The sequence below is a fragment of the Rattus rattus genome, chromosome 7 (genome assembly GCF_011064425.1).
Source record: "Rattus rattus isolate New Zealand chromosome 7, Rrattus_CSIRO_v1, whole genome shotgun sequence".
NCBI classification, from domain to species: Eukaryota; Metazoa; Chordata; class Mammalia; order Rodentia; family Muridae; genus Rattus; species Rattus rattus.
Genome location: NC_046160.1, coordinates 69,144,473 through 69,164,764, shown reverse-complemented (window position 1 = coordinate 69,164,764; position 20,292 = coordinate 69,144,473). Strand labels below are relative to the sequence as shown.

Genomic DNA, 20,292 nt, shown 5'->3' with positions numbered 1-20,292 from the left:
ACATTTAGGTATATTCATAAAGTAGTCAAAAATGAATTATCTAGAGCTACATAGACCATGTAGATAAATTTAAAATGCTAATATTAGATATGAAAGTCAGCAACTTATAAATGACTTCCTGTGAATGATCCTATTCATACAAGGTTTTAAGCAATTGATTCTGAGTAATTTATGGATTTATAAATAAGCAGTAATATAAAAATGGTTTTATAAGTGATAGATCCAAAATGTATATAATGTTTTCTTCTAGAGAAGAAAGGAAGAAAATGATTTAAGCCTCAATGTGCCATTGTATGGTTAATTAAGTAAAAAAAATACAATATTGTGTTTAGATTTGTTCACAGTGAATGATACGCCTCTGGATGTTATGGTAATGAAAAAATAATTTTTAGAAAATATTGGACTTAATTAATGTTCTTCTGGTTGATTCAAACCTTTTACCATAGTCTTTTATGTTTGTGGTAAAATATTTCTATTTTCAATGTAAATAACAAATGTAATAAATTGTTGTATTAAACACAATTTTAGGACCGAGTTTTAACAGTAAAGTAAATCGTATTTAACTGTGTTGAAAGGTGACTTTTTTATATGTCCCTCTGACCTCAGTTTTGATCAAAGGGTTATCAAGGTCACCAAGAACAATTTAGAGATTGCCAAGGACTTGTTCAAAAGTGTTTTCAAGTCTGACCGAGAACTCTGACATTTATACACAGATAAGAAAATGGGGATATTTAAAATCATGTTTTTCTTTTTAGGGTTGATTTTAAAGAAACTACTGCACACAGGAAACTCCTTAAAGGTATCATATAATTATTTTTATTTTCTATGACTTAAAAACAAACTGAGTTTAGGGGTAGGGTGATTCAGAGTGCTTGTTAAATGTGTTCAGGGCTGTGGATTCAACTCCCAGGCTGCATGAACTAGGGGTGATGATGCACACTTGGAATCCCAGCACTGAGGAGGTGGAAGCAGGAGAATCAGGAGTTCAAGGGCATCTTCAACTGCATGGTTGAACCCAGCTTAGTCTTCCCTGAGACCCTGTCTCAAAACAAATAACAAACAAAAGCAATAAAGCATACATACATACCTACCACTTACACTTCTCCCACCTTGAGTTTGTTCCTTAAGTTTGTTGAATTAATTGTCTTCAATTCATTGAGAAAAGTCACTGAGAAGAACTCAGTGTTTGCCAGTGAAGTTTCTCTTTTCTGTTCTCTTTCTGGGAGAGCATTTATTCATTGATTCAAATGACTTTCATATATGGGGATTGTTTTAGGTCATTGGGCACAGTGGTTATGCCAGAGTTCCTTCCAGACTTGTAGCTAGGACACAAAAGAATGTAGTAAGTAAGATAATTTCAGAGAGCTTTTAAGTAATTTTTTTTCAATAGCTATTTAAATAAATTCACTTTTACAATTAGAATAACTCCAGAACTTTTCAGGGACAAGCGGTTGTTGGCAGCATCTCTATAACATTCCTGCTTATTAAACCCACTCTAGGCAGGGACTGTCACAGTCCTGTCACTTCTCTTTGGGTTAGATTGGTAGGGATGGGTGCTAAGAAAGCAGAGGAAGATGAAATTGCTTTTGATTTTTTTCAAATAGAAATTATTATATTAAGTAGTTTATTCTTAGGATTTCATCAGGCATGGCTGATTTTACTCCCCAGTGCTGTGGATTGAACTCAAGGCCTTGCATATGCTACCACTGAGCCATAGCCTTAGCCCAAGTTTATCCTTGTAAGTCTATGAACTTAGATTTCAAAATAATGGGAGTTGTATAGATGTTCTGGGTATGTCTGTGTTCACTCTCCATCTTGTCTATCTCTTCCTTCTAAAAATATCATTCTGTCCATGAAAAAAATACTGCACTTTATTTTATTTTATTTCAGATTAGACGGGAAGGTGTTCGTCTCTTCTTGTTATGGTTGCAAGCTCTTCAGGATAACTGTAGCAAAGAACAGCTCTGGATGTTTTCATGCTTGATCCCTGGATTTTCAGCACCACAATCCGAATATGGACCTCGAACTTTAGATAATCTTATTAATCCTCCACTCAACCTTCAAGAAAGTAAGATTGATGAGATGTTGTGTATCAGTATGTTTGTTTTCTAGAGTTTCTTTTCTAAAATGTGTCTGTTTATATATACACTTTTGTGTATACCCAAACATGTTTGTAGTATATGCATGTGTGTCCAGGTGGAGACCAGACATTGACCAGGTTATCTTCCTCAGTTATTGCTCCAATTACTGTTATTTTTGAGGTCAAGTCCCTTAAGTTCACTGTTCCAACTGCACTAGATAGCAGGCGACCCACACACACACACCACCACCAAAATCTGTTTGTCATTGCCCCACAGCACTGGGGTTCTAATCATTCAGGGTCACACCCATAGTTTTATGTGGGTGCTGGCGACCTGTTCTCAGGTTTTCATATTTGTTTAGTAGGCACTTTACTTAATCTCTGCAGCCTTCTGTGAATTTTGTTTGTTTGCTTGTTTTTTATGTCAGCTCTCTCTACAGTTATTCCATGATTCTGAGGCTGTGTTTATAAGGGTAGGTTTTAGTATTACTTTGGCTTGGTGAGGCCAACAGATTAAGATAACTGTTGGAAACAGTACTTTGCCACTTCCATTCCAAGAGGAAGCATACTCCATGCCACAGGCCTGTGTCGACAATGTATGTGTCTATCTCTTTGTGTGAGTGATCAGGGTTAGTCAGAAGACAGAGGGAAGGGAAGTGTGTGAGTTATTGTAGGCAGGAGCCTTTATTGTGGTTTATGGGAAGGAAGTGCAACTCAGTGATAGCAAGTAAAAATCAACTAGTGTGATTCAGTTGACAACAGTACAAAAAGATTATCCCTGCTTGTCTAGTCCTTGAACCTGAAGTGATCAGGGAGGAGAATAGTAGCCTTGAGTCTGAGGACTCACTGGGGGTGCAGACTCTAGATGGATGAGTGGTTTGTGTATGAGCATCACTCCTAGCAGGTTAGTTAAGTATTACCTCTAAGAGTTGGCCAACCCTGCTAGTGAGGACATTAGCTCTGGCTAGCCAAATCCCAAATATCAGAGCATCTAAATCATGTTAGGGCTGCTATAGACTACTTCACATCACGTTTTGCTTTGTTTTTTCCACTTTTGTGTGTTTATTCTTTTTTTTTTGAGACAGTGTGTTCTATATCTCAGGCAGACCTTAAATGTATTATTGTGTAGTAAAGGATGGCCTTGAACACAAGATCCTCTTGCTGGGAGGTATTAGACACTACTGGTTTTAATTTATCTTTAATTTCTATTTCATTTTGTGCTTGAATTCGTTTATATATACACAGAAATGGAAGTGTTTTTCTTTGTGCAATAACTATATAAAATGAATATAAAATTTCATACATCTAAAATTGTATTTTTATCTTAAATTTAATTTGTAATTTTAGAAATGTTATTTAACTTCCTTTTTTTTTTAAAACTAGTGAGTCTTTGTGCTTTTTAGCCCTCAGATTTTCTAATGTTATTTTTCTTTGCTTTTTAGTTTTCTCCTTGTATTATTCTACTTAAATAACAAAGTGATTTTTCTTTTGGTTAAATATATTCTTCTTTTACTAGTAAGCATTTGAAATCTATAGTGTTGCATCAGTTGACTAGGGCTTCTGTAACAAAATGTCCCAGCCTTAGTGGCTCCATGGCAGAAATGTCTTTCTCACAGTGCACGTGTAATTCTTCAGAGTGCATAATCAGATGCTGTCAGGTCCAGTTTCGGAGGAGCCTTTTCTCTGCAGACAGCACCTTGTCATTTCCTTTGTGTACGTGTATGCATGTGCACACAGGCCCTCTGATGTTTCTTCTCTGTTTATATACAGTTCTGTACACTTAGGGCTGAACCTGATGACATCATTGTAACCTCACGTGCTCTGTTTAGAAACAGTCACACTGAGCATTCATTCCTGTTCCAGCATGTGAATGTTGGGAGTCCATAGTCAGTCCACAGCCTTTACTCTAGTGGATGTTTCATCTGATTCTAATATGTATTTCTAGAAATTATAGATTTTCGTAGCAAAGCAAACTATACTTTAAAATAAAACTTTATAGTAAACAAGTAAAGTCTGTAAATGTGCCAGTTTCCACTCACCTCTGGTTATTTTACACTTCACTTAGAAGAGTTAAACTAGTGTTTACTAAGTACGTTTTCTTTTGGATCCCTGACACTGTTTCTGTAGGTTTCCTTTTGTCTCCATTTTAGAATTAGCTTTCTTTTTTGATTAGTTTCAAATGCCTTTTGACCAACTCTTGAATTGTTTTTCTGAGAACAAAATTTAAGTTTTCCTTTACATTTCTTATATGTGTATTTGTGTGCCTACTTGTCCGTCTGTACAGCATGCATGCCTGTTTTCACAGAGGCCAGAAAAAGGTTTCAGATTTCCTGGGTTTGGAGTTGCCTGTAGTTTATGAGCCCATGATGGTGGGTACAGGGAACTGAACCTGGGACACATCAGAACAGTACACATCCTTAAGTGCTTAGCCCTCTCTTCAGCCCCAAGAATATAAGTTTTGCTGTTTACTTTAAGGGCATAGAAAATACAAACTATCTATGGCACTCTATAGCTACTAAGAAGTCTTTGGGTCTTAAATGGGAGTCTATAGCTTTGTAAACCAAAGTACTGGCACTACTCTGTGAGGACAGGATGCAAACAATAAAGGTTGGCTTCTGTATATTAAGTTTGTAAAGTGGGTGTTAGGAGTAACATTCGGTATGTTATTTTAGAACTGAAAAATACCCTTGTTGTGGGCTTACTCATCTGGGCAGTATGACCAGCTACTCATGCAGCTTAGGAAGTTGGAGAGCATTTAGCTAACTGTGGGTGGATTTTTTTTTTTTACATCACCATTTGTAACAATGAATTAATATCTGAAAAGTAAAAAACACTTCTCATGTATAGTCAGAATGCTAATTTGATGATAAGCACCTTGCACTAATGTTTCTCATCATATTTTGCCATCTTATAATTTGACTCACCCTAGTGAGGTCCGTCACCCTCAGTCACTTACTGCACACCTGCTCATCCCTCTCTGTTACCTCTCAGTCGGGGATTTACAAAACAGACAATTTTCAAGATAATTATGGACTGTCAGGATGATCTCAGGTTTATTTCAACATATAATTTTAGAAAAATTTAAAAGCAGTTTTCATTGTGTATCTGTTTTGCTAAATTTTACTTAGTTGTATTTTGTATAATAGAATTTGTCTTTTGATTATACAATTCTCTTGTCTTTGGCTAGCTCAAGTAACTATAGAGGAAGTCACCCCTCTTGTTCCCCCGCAGTCAGGAGACAAAGGACAAGAAGACCTCACAAGCTATTTTCTTGAAGCACTTTTAAAATACATAGTAATTCAGGTATGTTACTGTCTTCCCACTGCATGGGCACATGGCTTTTCCTCTGTGCTTATAGCACACATGCCTGGAACCTTCTGGTGTCTGTTCTTTCTTTTTATGAGAAGATACTCTCCCTGGCTGTCCTGTTTGGAGAACTTCCCTGTCTCTTACCATTATTTTTTATAGTAGATATTTGCTTACTTTCTAGAAGAATGACAAATTTTTACTCGAAAATATGTTGTTATTATTTTGCCAAAAATTACTAGAAGATTTATGAAAGTGCCAGAGAATTTGTATCTGTTACATTTCTGTTGCTGTGATAAAACGTTATGACCAAGGCAACTCACAAAAGAGTTTATTGAGGTGGGGAAACATGGCAGCAGGAGCAGGAAGCTGAGGTCTTACATGATTTACCTTGAACATGAAGGAGAGAGAGTGAGCTAGCACACGCAGATCTGTGTGGAGTCCAGAGGTTGCCATCAGTTGTATTCTTGAATTCCTTCACTTCATCTTTTTGAGGTGGGGTCTGTTGGTCTGTTGCTGAACCTCATCACCTGAGTCAGATGAGCTGGTCACTGAGTTTTGGGGAGCTTTGGGGATCTCCTTACCTGCTTCTCTCTGTGCTCCCATAAGTGCAAGCCACAGTGCTTGGTTGTTACTTGGGTACCTAGGATCCAAATGCAGGTCCTCAAGCTTACACAGCAGGCACTTTACCTTCTGAGCCTTCTTCAGCCCCGTGAAGTAGGCTCTCTTTGTATTGGGTTTTGACACACAGTCTCACTCTGTAACTCTGGCTAACCCGGCACCCATAGAGATGTGCCGCCTCTGCCTCCTGAGTGCTGGAATTGTAGGATACACCACCCTATTGTGACGTAGTCTTGATGTGTGTAACCTGATATGAGCCAGTTGGACTGATTTTCTAATCCTTTCATTACAACCAGCAGCTCTGGTACGTAGTGAAATGTGAATAGCTGTTTGATTTAGATTCAGTCTCTCAAGATATAACAGGAGGGTGACTGACAGGATAGGAATCAGGAAAAGTAATTTACAGGTAAACACTTAAATAATAAGGTAACCTGTTCATCTCTGTATGTGAAATATGGGTGTTTTGATTGATGAAAACACCTTTTTATATACTTAATATTTTTATAGTTACTCCAAATACAAAAGTCCTGCTACCTGAGAAACCAACACTATCCTATTAATATGGGTCCTGAGCCGGATTATTAGTATTTAAAATAACAATTCTACTTTTGACTGGTAGTTCATCCTTTGGCAAATTACCTAGCCTTCTCCATTTAGTTTTCCTCATTTATAAAATACCATGTATTCCATTTGAGGCTTAGAGAGTCCAAGTGCTGAGTGAAAAGGCCAGAATGGGCACTGTTACTGCCTTCATTAGTTTGTTTTTCAAAAGTTTATGAATCAAGGTTAACTGAGATGTAGTTATTTATACAATTAATTTTAACATTAGGTTTTATCATTTGCTGTCCTTTTTTTTCACCTCCTCCTCCCTCCTCCCTCCCTCCTCCCTCCCTCCCTCCCTCCCTCCCGCCCCTTCCTTCTGTAGCCGTGTCCCTAGCTTACACCTATCTACATAGCCCAGCCCAGGCTGGCATCAGAGAAGCCTCCCAGCTCAGCCTCTGAAGTGCTGGGATTTCAGCTTAGTCACAGTTTAATGCCCAGTCACAATTTATTGAATCTTGTTAAGTGACGCCATAATTCAGCTTTTGAAGTTTTTTAATTGTTGATCTCTTTATAATGCATCTTTTGCAACCCCTCCCAAGCAACTATTAATGTGATTTCCATCATATTTCTCATACATTGACTTATGTATATTCATTTTTATTCTGGCATTTTTCTTAGCATAATTATTTGGGGAATCACCCATACTCCTATATGGATCAATATTTTGCTTTAAGTTTTTTTAGAAATTTATTTCTTTGAAATTTTTCATGTATGTACACACTGTGTTTTTATCATTACCACCTCCTTCCAGCTCTCCTCAGGACAACCCCACCTGTCTCCATTCTGATTTTTCCCTCCTCTTTCTTCCTCATCATCCTCCTGAATGTGTGCGTGGAGTGTTGCGCAGACGTGCATGGGTGTGGTGCCCTCTGCTGGGGCATGGACAACCTACTATAAAAGCCACATTCCCAGAGAAACCTGACTAAGCCTTCCTCAGCAGCTACCAGCTGCCTCTAGCTCATTTGCCAGGAGTGGTGCTTGACTGCCTGTCTCTCATCCGTCCTGACCTTTGACTGGCTTGATCTGATATGGGCGCTCAAAGCTACCATGAGTTGATTTTTGCAGCAGCCCATGTAATGTCCTGAAAACAGCATTTCACAGCTTTCCTTCCCCATCCTATGACTTTTACACTCTTTCTATTCCCTCTTCCATGATGCTCTGCATACCTCGGACTGGGATATATTTTAGCCCCTCTCTGGCTAAGCATTCACAGTCACTTATTGTCAGCGTTCTGACTAGTTTCTGTCACGAGTTTCTGGATTAACCATGACTCACTGCAAGAAAAAGCTTTTCTGACCATGACTGAGAGTAAAGTTTTATATATTATAAGTGTCGATCTTTATGCTCTGATTAAGGTGATGTCTGCCAGGCCTTTTCAATTTTCTTTTTATAATCAATATTTGGGGGAAATGCATTGTGTAACCTCCTCTTCAGAATTTTACTCAAAAATTTTAGTATTTTGAAGATGTCTTTTTTTATTTTTTACTATGATGGTGCCAACTAATAATTGTTGACAGACAGCCTTATTGAGCTATTATTATGTACATGCAGTCTGGTTGTCATATAAAATGTAGTTTAGTAGTTGTTTTCAAGGACTGTGCTGCTGCTGTCAATACAGATAATTTTTTAAATATTTTAATTTCCTCTCATAGGAAATCTAAATCCCATTAAGAGTCTTCGTACTCCAGAATCATTCCATCTGCTACCCCAGGGAAACACTAATCTATAATGCTAAACTGAACATTTCAAATAAAGTCATTTAGTAAGGTCGAAACAGACCCATACAATGTATTCTTTTTTGATTGGCTTCTTTTACTTATTACTGCTTTAAAAAAATCACTCTTTCTTTTTATTAAGTAATTATGTCAACTTAGTTAATAAAATTAATTATATGCCAAGTGTGTATTCTTTTATTAGTGGGATATTTGAATTTTTCCTTCTTTTATTCAGCATGGAAAAATAATCCTATCGTGGCAGCGTAGGCCTGGAATTCCTGCAAAAGTTTTCTCCCCTCCTAGCTGTTTATTCATACACTTGTTTATCTCAGTGTAGGTTGTCTGACTTTAAGATTCTTCTGACTTTAAGATTATTTATATGCATTTTGAATGGTCTCTGATAAAATTCTTTTAAAAATTATTATATTTTTATTTAATTGAAGGTATGTCTGGTGCAAATATGGGAGTCAGCGAACAGCTTGTGGGGGTCGATTGTTCCCTTCCACCATGTGTGTCCTGGAGGATTGATCTTAGGTTGTCAGGGTTGATGGCAAATACCTTCACCCATGAACCATCTTGCTGTTCCTCAATATTAATTATTCTTTTGTTGTTGTTGGATTTTTTTTTTAAGTTTGTTTTGAGTCAGGGTCTTTCTACCTACTCCTGGCTTTCTTGCAACTCATATGTAGGTAGGCTGATCTCGAACTCTCAGTGTTCCACCTACTTCTGCCTCACGAGTACTGGGATTAAAAGTGTGTACCACTACAGCCTTCTCCAATGTGATTCTTTACTGTTGCTGTTTCCTCTTGTACTTTCTTTGACCCTCTCTGGAGCTTTGTGTTTAGAATCCAGTATCTAGGCACTTGGGATGCTCACTACTATCAATACCGAGCATTGCTATTTTTGGATACTCCGAATGACTGAAACCGAAGAATAAATATAAATGCACACATCTGTCCCCTTTGCTTTATTCTTTTTGTTTGTGACAAACTTGTCTCGCGTTCTCAATATATTATTTATTTAGCCTTCTTGAAAGTGATCATACTTATTCAAATCACCATTCCCATGCTCTGCAGACATTCTCCTTAACTGGGTTCTAATAACTCACCCTGGGCCTTTGCAAATATCTTTCTTAGGCCTCGTCCTCCTTTTGCTGGAATTCTACATTAGAGCAGTAGTAGTACTCTGTGTCCTCCTGTTCCTTTACTCCACACTCCATGAACGTTCTCTGTGCACTGTTCTGCTGTCTTTAATGTATACCCTGCCTTCTGTTCCTGGCCACATATACCTATGCTTTTGATCACAATTATTCAGGAAGGGATAGGGAAGAAAAATAGTATATTTGTCATTAATACAGCCAAATGAATCATTTTCATAATTTTGCAAGATTTTTTAAAATATATGTAATATGTTTACGTATTAGACCAGTTTTAAAGAATGGACTGTATAATCAAAGTATATTATATGTGTATATGTAAAAAATGTGTAGTGAAATTCATTTGCTAATAAAAATAAAGAATAGAAATTTTGCTATATATTATGATCTTCATAATCTAAAGGCTTGATATATTATAAATTTTATAAGCTTGTTTAGAGCAGCTAAACTATGTTAAAGAGGTTCTGCTGTCCTGGGGTGATTGTAATAATACTGTTTATTTTTAGGTAAAAAGTTTAGAATGGAAGAACAAAGAAAACCAAGAAAGGGGATTTTCATTTTTGTTTTCACATTTTAAGAAGTTTTACTTGCCTTATATTTTCCCAAACCTCTGCAAGGAGAATAGTTTGTATCATCCTGTACTTGGTAGGTATAATTTAGAATTTTACAGTTTACACTTAAGAGCAAAATGTCAGTGGCATTCGTTACTTACAGAAAACTGACCAAATCTACTTTTTGTATTGATGTTATACCCAGATTTATAACAAAAGTGCATTTATAGTAATAAATTTTCACTGAGAATGGAAAGGTTTCACTAAAAAGTTATTCTCTAGATATCATCGATATATTTTCTGATAATATCTTAGTAGTAGATTAATTTGAATTCTAATGTTTCTATGATTGTAGAGAGTTGGTAAGTCGCCTAGATTAGCCTGGATCTTGGTAAACAGCCCAACTGGTCTCAAACTTGTGATTTTTCTATCTCAGCCTCCTAAGTGCTAGGGCTACAAGTATGTACTACCATGCCTGACTGTAAACTATATATTATACATTTTCCCCTATGATTTCTCAAGGATTCAATTAACTGTTAATCAAATTGTATAAATAATTAAATTGTTTTATCTTTTTGTCATTTCTTGTCCAATTTTTAGTGGTTTTACGAAATGACCTTTTATTAGAGCTTTTTGTACAAATCTGGATTAGAGTCAGACCTGGGTCGTATATAAAAAGAAGAGATAAATCTGTATGTAGGAAATCTATTTTGAAGAAAGATGTTCCTCATCATGGCCATCTCATTGAATTTTTTTGTTTGCTTGTTTTTGTTTTTGCTTTTGTCAAGACATGGTTCCTCTGGGTAGCCCTGGCTGTCTTGGAACTCACTCTGTGGACCAGGCTCTCCTCAAACTTAGACATTCTCCTGCCTCTGCCTCCTGGATGCTAGGTTGTTGATTGACTTTTTAAAAAGACATGTTTTTAAAAAAGATTTATTTTATTTATATGAATACACTGTAGCTGTCTTCAGACACACCAGAAGAGGGCTGTGAGCCACCATGTGGTTGCTAAGAATTGAACTCAGGACCTCTGGAAGAGCAGTCAGTGCTCTTTAAACGCTGAGCCATCTCTCCAGCCCTTGTTTTGTTTGTTTGTTTGTTTGTTTGTTTTTGTTTTTCAATATTAACCCAATATATGGTTCATACTTCTAGGTTCTTAGGTAGCATGTAACATTATAAAATTATTTTTTTATTAACACTTCTAAAATCAGTGTAATATCATAATATCTTCTGCAGACTTTTAAAATGTTGGCTTAGCTAGGGATAATTGTTTTTTTCATTTATGTTTTGTTTTTCACTTTTGTGTAGATATCCCACAGGTCAGACCAAAGCCTCATTATGTGATGGTAAAGAAGGATGCTGAAACCAATGAAACGATATACTGTACAAAGGAGCCTTTCATCCAGGCTCGGGTCATTGTCATTCGTTGGCTGGTTTCTTTCTGGCTGGAGCCAAAACCACATTCAGGACCTAATATTCCTGGGATGGAGGGTGAAGTCTTGCCAAAGAATATTCAGGTAATGTATAAATGAAGCACAGTTAAGTGGCTTCCTCAGCTCACCTACCTTAAGGATGCAGCATATTTAGAATGGATGCTAGTGATGCTTTATTTCAATAAATCTAGCTCAGAACTCAAACTTGAACTGTTATTATACAAGTAGTATGTATTTTCTTAATAGAAAATAAAGTTTGTATAACAACACTTTTTTAAAAAAATTATTTATTCACATTTCACATGTTATCCCCCTTCCCCATTTCCCCTCTGAAAATCCCCTATCTCCCCTCTTCCCACTGCCTCTATGAGGGTGCTCCCTCACCCCAACTCACTGCCCTAGCATTGCCTTACGATAGTTTTTTTTTTTTAAAAAAAGCAAGATTGAAAAAAAAAAAAAAGAAAGATTGAGAGATACAGAGGAGGATTTCAGTCATATATTACTCTCAGGTTCCAGTTTATCTCAGTGTCTGCTTTTTTCAGAGAATACATGGGAGATTACTGAAACTGCAGCGACTATGGCCCTTTGTATGCTGTTGTCCCCTGATTAGTGTATGATACATTTTAGTGTAACTCTGGTTCTCATGCTTGCACGACAACAACTAATTTATTTCCCTGCTGTTTTATCCTCTGACCTCATCCTTTTTATTGTCTATACATTCACAGAATACAGATTTGAAGTCTGACTAAAATCCCTCCAATTATCCACAGATACTGAATCTAACAATAAAATGGACAGTACACAGCGATAAAGTGGAGAAACAGTATTTTAAATTATGTGTTTGTTTGTTTTAAATTGAGCAGTTTATCTCATCTTCATACTTTTTTCCTGATTCTCTTTTCCCCTAATATTGTGTTTTCCCTACATACATATGTATGTGTGTTTTAATGAGTGATACCATTTATCTGAGTTGACACAGACTTAAAATATCAAATTTTTCTTTTCTATTTTATTTTATTGGATACTTTTTATTTATATTTCAAATGTTATCCCCTTTCCCAGTTTCTCGTTCATAAACCTCCTATCCCCTCCCCCTCCCCCTTGTTCTTTGAGTGTATTCCCCCATCCATCCACCCACCCCTTCCCACCTCCCTGCCCTGATATTTTCCTACACTGGGCAGGGTGGAGGGGTATCGAGCTTTGGCAGGACCAAGGGCTTCTCCTCCCATTGATGCCCAGCAAGGCCATCCCTACTACACATGCAGCTGGAGCCATGGGCCAGTCCATGTATAGTCTTTGGGTAGTGGTTTAGTCCCTAGAAGCTCTGGTTGGTTGGTATTGTTGTTCTTATGGGGTTGCAAGCTCCTTCAGCTCCTTCTCTGATTTCTTTCTCCTTCTCCTTTCTCTGATTCCTCCAGCAGGAGCCCCATTCTCAGTTCAATGGTTTGCTGCTAGCATTCGCCTCTGTATTTGTCATGCTCTGGCTGAGCCTCTCAGGAGACAGCTATATCAGGCTCCTGTCAGCATGGACTTCTTGGCTTCATCAATATTGTCTAGTTTTGGTGGCTGTATATATATATGGACTGGATCCCCAGGTGGGAAAGGCTCTGAAGTTTAGTCTCTGCTTTAAACTTTGTCTTCATATCCCCTCCTATGAGTATTTTTGTTCCCCCTTTTAAGAAGGACTGAAGTTTCTGTACTTGGGTTGTCCTTCTTGAGCTTCATGTGGTCTGTGGATTGTATCTTGGATAATTCAAGCTTTTGGGCTAATATCAACTTATGAGTGGTGGGTGCATACCATGTATGGCATTTTTTTTTTGTGATTGAGTTACCTCACTCAGGATGATATTTTCTAGTTCCATCTATTTGCTTATGAATTTCATGAAGTCATTGGTTTTGATAGCTGGGTAGTACTTCATTGTGTAGATGTACCACAGTACCACATTTTCTGTATCCATTCCTCTGTTAAAGGGCTAGGTTCTTTCTAGCTTCTGGCTATTATAAATAAGGCTGCTGTGAACATAGTGGAGCATGTGTCCTTGTTATATGTTGGAGCATCTTTGGGGTATATGCCCAGGAGAGGTATAGCTGGGTCCTCAGGAAGTTCAATGTCCAATTTTCTGAGGAAACTCCAGACTGATTTCCAGAGTAGTTGTACCAGTTTGCAATCCCACCAACAATGAAGGAGTGTTCCTCTTTCTCCACATCCTCAACAGCATCTGTTGTCACCTGAGTTTTTTATCTTAGCCATTCTGACTGGTGTGAGGTGGAATCTCAGGGTTGTTTTTATTTGCATTTCCCTTATGACTAAGGATGTTGAACATTTCTTTAGGTACTTCTCAGCCATTTGAAATTCCTCAGCTGAGAACTCTTTGTTTAGCTCTGTACCCCATTTTTAATAGGGTTATTTGGCTCTCTGGAGTCTAACTTCTTGAGTTCTTTATATATGTTGGATATTAGCCCTCTATCAGATGTAGGATTGGTAAAGATCTTTTCCCAATCTGTTGGTTGCTGTTTTATCCTAATGACAGTATCCTTTGCCTTACAGAAGCTTTGCAGTTTTATGAGGTCCCATTTGTCGATTCTTGATCTTAGAGTATAAGCCATTGGTGTTATGTTCAGGAAAATTTTCCCAGTGCCCATGTGTTCGAGACTCTTCCCCACTTTTTCTTCTATTAGTTTGAGTGTATCTGGTTTGATATGGAGGTCCTTGATCCACTTGGATTTAAGCTTTGTACATGGTGATAAGAATGGATCGATTTGCATTTTTCTACGTGCTGACTTCCAGTTGAACCAGCACCATTTGTTGAAAATGCTATCTTTCTTCCATTGGATGTTTTTAGCTCTTTTGTCAAAGATCAAGTGACCTTATGTGTGTGGGTTCTTTTCTGAGTCTTCAGTTCTATTCCACTGATCTACCTGCCTGTCTCTGTACCAATATCATACAGTTTATCATACAGTTTTTCTTATCACTGTTGTTCTGTAATACTGCTTGAGGTCAGGGATGGTGATTTCCCCCAGAACTTCTTTTATTGTTGAGTATAATTTTTGCTATCCTGGGTTTTTTGTTATTCCAAACGAATTTGCAAATCGCTCTTTCTAACTCTGTGAAGAATTGAGTAGGAATTTTAATGGGGATTGCATTGAATCTGTAGATTGCTTTTGGCAAAATGGCCATTTTTACTATATTAATCCTACCAGTCCATGAACATGGGAGACCTTTCTATCTTCTGAAATCTTCAATTTCTTTCTTCAGAGACTTGACGTTTTTGCCATATAGACCTTTCACATGCTTGTTTAGAATCACACCAAGGTATTTTATATTATTTGCAACTGTTGTGAAGGGTATCTTTTCTCTAATTTCTTTCTCAGCCCATTTATCCTTTGAGTAGAGGAAGGCTACTGATTTGTTTGAGTTAATTTTATACCCAGCCACTTTGCTGAACTCCTTTATCAGTTCTCTGGTGGAACTTTCAAGGTCCTTAAGTATACTATCATAACATCTGCAAATAGTGATATTTTGATTTCTTCCTTTCCAGTTTGTATTCCTTTGACCTAATTTCGTTGTCTGATTGTCTGGCTAGGACTTCAAGAACTATATTGAACAAGTAGGGAGAGAGTGGGCAGCCTTGTCTAGTCCCTGAGTTTAGTGGGATTGCTTCAAGTTTCTCTCCATAGTTTAATGTTAACAACTGGTTTGCTGTATATGGCTTTTACTATGTTTAGGTATGGGCCTTGAATTCCTGATCTTTCCAGGACTTTTATCATGAAGGGGTGTTAAATTTTGTCAAATGCTTTCTCAGCATCTAATGAGATGATCATGTGTTTTTTTTGTTTGAGTTTGTTTATATAGTGGATTATGTTGATGGATTTCTATATATTGAACCATCCCTGCATCCCTAGGATGAAGCCTACTTGATCATGAAGGATGATTGTTTTGATGTATTCTTGGATTCAGTTTGCTAGAATTTTATTGAGTATTTTGGCATTGATGTTCATAAGGGAAATTGGCCTGAAGTTCTCTCTCTTTGTTGGGTCTTTGTGTGGTTTAGATATAAGAGTAATTGTGGCTTCATAGAAGGAATTTGATAGTGTTTCTTCTGTTTCTATTTTATGGAATAGTTTGAACTGTATTGCCTTGCATTTGGAGCACAGATGTTCAGAATAGAAAGTTCATCTTGGTGGATTTTTCCTTTGATAAGTATGAAGTGTCCTGCCTTATCTTTTTTGATAACTTTTGATTGAAAGTCGATTTTATTCTAGAGTAAAATGTCTTTTCCAGCTTGTTTCTTGGGACCATATGCTTGAAATTTTTTTCCCAGCCTTTTAGTCTGACTTAGTGTCTGTTTGATGACATAAGTAATTCAGCAGTAGGGTCTTACCATCAGGTTGTGGAGAGGGCGAATGACCAATCGCTTTGCCAGTAGTCTGCGATGTCTGGGTATTTCCATTGGGTCCCTTTGGCCAAGAGCTAAATAAGATACAATCCATTTCTACCACTGGGGGTTTTGCTTAGTGTGGCATAAGACCTTTAGTTGGGGCTTTGTCTCTTATTTAGTGACTTCATTTAGATTTTGTCATACATGTATATTGTAGGAAGCTTCTGCAATAGTCGATTTCCATGTGGTTTTTCAAATGCCTTTTAGCGTTAGTTGTTCCTCTCCTTTATCCTCTTTTATCCCTCTCCCTATATAATTTTCCTATTCTGGATTTTCCTTATTGCGCCATAATCTTACCCCACTGTATTAAGTACTTAACCTCTGTGAGGATCATAGCACAGACATCAAAGGTTTGACAAACTAGCAACCACATATAAGAGAAGACATGCAATATTTGTCTCTTTGGGTCTCACTTAACCTTACTCAGGATGATTTTTGTTTTTTTTACTTCCATCAGTTCACCTGTGGCTTTCTTTCTTTTTTAATAACAGCTGAGTTCCGTTGTGTAAAATATGCCATGTTTTCATTGTTCATTCGTTAGTTGATGTGTGTTTAGGCTGTTTGTAACTTCTGGCTATTATGCATAGAGCAGCAATGGGCAGAGATGAGCCAGTATCTCTATAGTAGGATATAGAGCCCTTTGTACCCAAAAGACTTATGCCCAAGACTGGTATAGCTGGGTCTTGATATAGATTTCCAGCTTTCTGAAGACTGCCAAACTCATTTCAGTAGTACCTGTACCAGTTTGTACTCCCACTAACAATGAGTAAATGTTCCTGTTTCCCGTAAGCTGCACCAGCATGTGATCTGATTTGTTTTATGTGTCTTGGCCATTTTTATTAATGTAAGGTGAAATCTTAGTTCAGTGGCTTTGATTTGCATTTCTTTGATGGTTAAGGGTGTTGATCATTTCTTTGTTTCTTTGTGTCTCATCTTTTAAGAACTCTCCTTAGTTCCATATCTCATTTTTAATTATTTGTTTTTATGTTTTAGTTTTTCAAGTTCTTTATATTTAGATACTAATCCTCAGATAATTTCCCATTCTCTAGGCTACCATTTTGCTAATACATGGGCCTCTCAGCTTCCTTGAGGTCCTGTTGTTTACTTGTTGATCTTAATGCTATCAGTGTCTTGTTGAGAAAGTCCTTTCTTGTGCCAATGAACTTGAACACATTCCGCACTTTCTCTCTGTCAGATTCATGGATCTGCTCTCATGTTGATAACCTTGATCCATCTGGAGTTGAGTTTTGTGCAGGTTGATGAATAGGGATCTCTTTGAATCCAGTTTGGCATTTAGCCATCCAGAGTGTATTTTTGGCTTCTTTGTCAAAATCAGGTGTCCATAGGTGTGTGGGTTTGTCTGGGCCTTCAGTTCGATTCCATTCATCAATGTGCATGTTTTTATGCCAGTACCTTGCTGGTTCTATTACTATAGCTCTGCAGTACAACTTGAAATTTGGGATAGTGAAACCTCTACCGGTTTTTGTTTGCATAATTATTTTAGCTATTCTGGATTTTTTGTGTTTCCATGTATAGTTTTAATTTCTATGAAGAATTGTATTGAATTTTGGTGAAGATTCCATTGCATCTATAAATTGCTTTTGGTAGAATGGCCATTTCCACAATATCAATCCCATGGCTCCATCAACAAAGGATACCTTTCCATCTCCTGGTATCTTCAGTTTCTTCAATGTCTTAACATTTGTAGTACAGAAGTCTTTTACTTGCTTAGTTAGTTATTCCGATGTATATTTTTGAGACGGCTGTAAAAGTTACTATTTCCCTGATTTGTTCGATGCATTTCTAATTTATGTATGGGAAGACTGCTAATTTGTGTGTACGTGTGTGTGTGTGTGTGTGTGTGTGTGTGTGTGTGTGTGTGTGTGTGTGTGTGTGTGAGAGAGAGAGAGAGAGAGAGAGAGAGAGGGAATTTTGTATCCTGCTACTTTGTTGAAAGTGTTTAGCTGCTATAGAAGTTTTATGGTACATTTCTTAGGGTCTTTTATGTATAAAAGTCCCATCATCTGCAAATAAAGACACTTGGTCTTTTCCCTTTTCTATTCCTTCTGTTTCCTTGTGTTATTTACTCATTCTTGAAGATCCGAGCTGCCTCTGTGCCTGTGTTGGAGGTTTTTCATATAGGCCTAACTGATAACTGTTTAACTGCTTCAGTTTACTTACAGGTGAGTAGATGGCGTCTTACTACATACTTAGATGTTATTTGCATTCTGATTCATTATTCAGAATGGCTTCTAAGTGTAGCTGGATAGCTGGCTTTTAAAGCAGCATTGGATGTAGCCTTGGAGTCTCCTAATATTCGCTAAAAACAAAACATTAATTTGAGTGATAAATGGTATTCTTTGATTTTTTTTTTTTTTCATTTTAGAGAGCAGCTGCTAGTTTGGTCTCCAGAGAAGAAAGCAAAAATGATACTGTTGATAAAGCAGACAAAACCGCAGAGCCCGAGCAGTCGCATTCCAATACAAGCACTCTCACAGAGCGAGAGCCCAGCTCTTCCAGTCTCTGTAGCATCGATGAAGAACACCTCACGGACATTGAAATTGTTCGCAGGGTATTTTCATCTAAGAGAAGCAATGTAAACTTTGTCACAGAGATATTTCGTCAGGTAAAATACTGTCAGCATTTTAAATTGTAATGGAATTATTGCATATATTGATTTTTAGCCATTTAAAATAGATGCCTTATGAAGATTTTTAAAGTTAATTTTAAGTTTCATAAACTTATATAAAAATGCTTTAACATTTTCCATGCATCCTCCTGTTTTTTGGTCCTTATTTTCCTCTCCTTAGAGGCACAGAGCTTTGTGGACGCTAACTAAACACACACTCTGTTGGACTTGCACCGTCTTTCTTTCTTTCTCTCTCCTCCCTTCATGTTCCTTTGTTATCAAAGCAGTTTAGACTTGCTCACTGTGTTCTTTAGTTAGGGCGTCTGTGGCTGTGATAAAACTCTATGACACCAAGGTTAACCTGGAGAGAAAAGGGTTTATTTACAGCTTGTTGAACTCATCATCCAGATAAGTCAGGGCTGAGGCTCAAAGCAGGACTCTGCAGAGACTTTGGAGGGTGCTGCTTACTGGCTTGTGCTCAGCCTGCTTGCTGATAGCATCCAGGAGTAGCACTGCCCACTTGAGCTGTGCCCACCCACATCAGTTATCAACCACAAACTGCAACACAGTCTTTATTCACAGGCTAGTTTTGTACAGATATTTTCTTAATTGAGGTTCCTTCTTCTCAAATGACTTTGGTGTAAGCACAAAACTGGTCAGCACACTGTGACAGTTTAACTGTCAGTATGACACAATGTGGACTTATCTGGAAGAGAATCTGAGGAACAGTCTAGATCAGGCTGGCCTGTGGGCATGGGGCATTGTTTTGATTATAATTAAATGATATGGGAACAACCAGCCTAACATAGACAACATGATTCTTTGGGCTTGGTATACTGAACCATATACGAGTGCAGAAAGTGAATTAAGTACTGGAAGGGTGCATGCTTTCTGTTCTCTGCTCCTGACTGTGGATGTGATGTGACTAACTACTCTTCTGACTTCCTTAACAATAATGGATTATAACCTGGAATTATAAGCTAAAATAAAAGCTATGACATTTTTATATATGACATTTTCATACATGTACATACATTTCAGTCATACTCACTTCTGCTAAAACCTCTAACTCTTCCAAACTAGCTCTTCTCCTCCCCATGTCTGAATGAGTTTCATTAGGGTTATTTGTTTAAAGGAGTGTGGGTACCTCACCAGTGGCTATACCACTGAAGAAAATGTCTCTCCCTCCCCCATTAACCCTTTATTGTGTATAAATCTTCAGAGTGTGGTTGGGACCCATGTACCTTTCTCTGTTCCATGACAGGATTTTGACCAGCCCAATCTTGTTTAGCTCTTAAACAGGTTGTCAGAGCTGCTGAGAGGTCAGGAGCCTGACAACCATGGCAAGTCAGTGTTCACAGCCCCCTACCCCTGCTTTCCTCTTATATTCTTCCTGCCTTCTTCCTGTGTGTTTTTGGAGGGGTGTTATGCATTCCCACTGTACCCTGTCAGTCAATTTATCCCTGTACTAGTTATAAATCTTTACTGTCATTGCCGACCGCTGCACAAAGAAGTATTCTAACTAACCCTTACAATAGCACTAATCTATGCAGATAAGCATAGTTATTTAAAGAACAATTTGAGGACCAGGTGTGGTGGTTTATCCCTTAATCCCAGAACTCAAAAGGCAGAGGCTGCTGGAAATTTAGCAGCAGGTGGATACTCTTGAGTTTGATGCTAGCCTGGTCTAGTGAGACCCTGTCTCAAAACTGGGGGTCGGAGTGTGTGTATGAAGAAACAAAAGATAGGTTGATAGACA

The 20,292-nt window shown here is 37.7% G+C and overlaps 1 protein-coding gene across 11 annotated transcripts in view; it reads left to right on the top strand.

The window, feature by feature from the left end:
* Nucleotides 1–20,292, top strand: part of Ralgapa1 (Ral GTPase activating protein catalytic subunit alpha 1) — a 356,627-nt gene that overhangs the window by 36,205 nt on the left and 300,130 nt on the right. For all 11 annotated transcript variants that reach the window (XR_004388482.1, XM_032907763.1, XM_032907764.1 and 8 more), the window contains exons 5-10: nt 756–799; nt 1,891–2,068; nt 5,268–5,383; nt 9,988–10,126; nt 11,341–11,549; nt 18,291–18,530. Coding sequence is in view for 10 of the 11 variants with exons in the window: in XM_032907763.1 (XP_032763654.1) it covers nt 756–799; nt 1,891–2,068; nt 5,268–5,383; nt 9,988–10,126; nt 11,341–11,549; nt 18,291–18,530 (926 nt within the window). In the remaining variant the exon portion in view is untranslated. The remainder of the gene's footprint in view (nt 1–755; nt 800–1,890; nt 2,069–5,267; nt 5,384–9,987; nt 10,127–11,340; nt 11,550–18,290; nt 18,531–20,292) is intronic.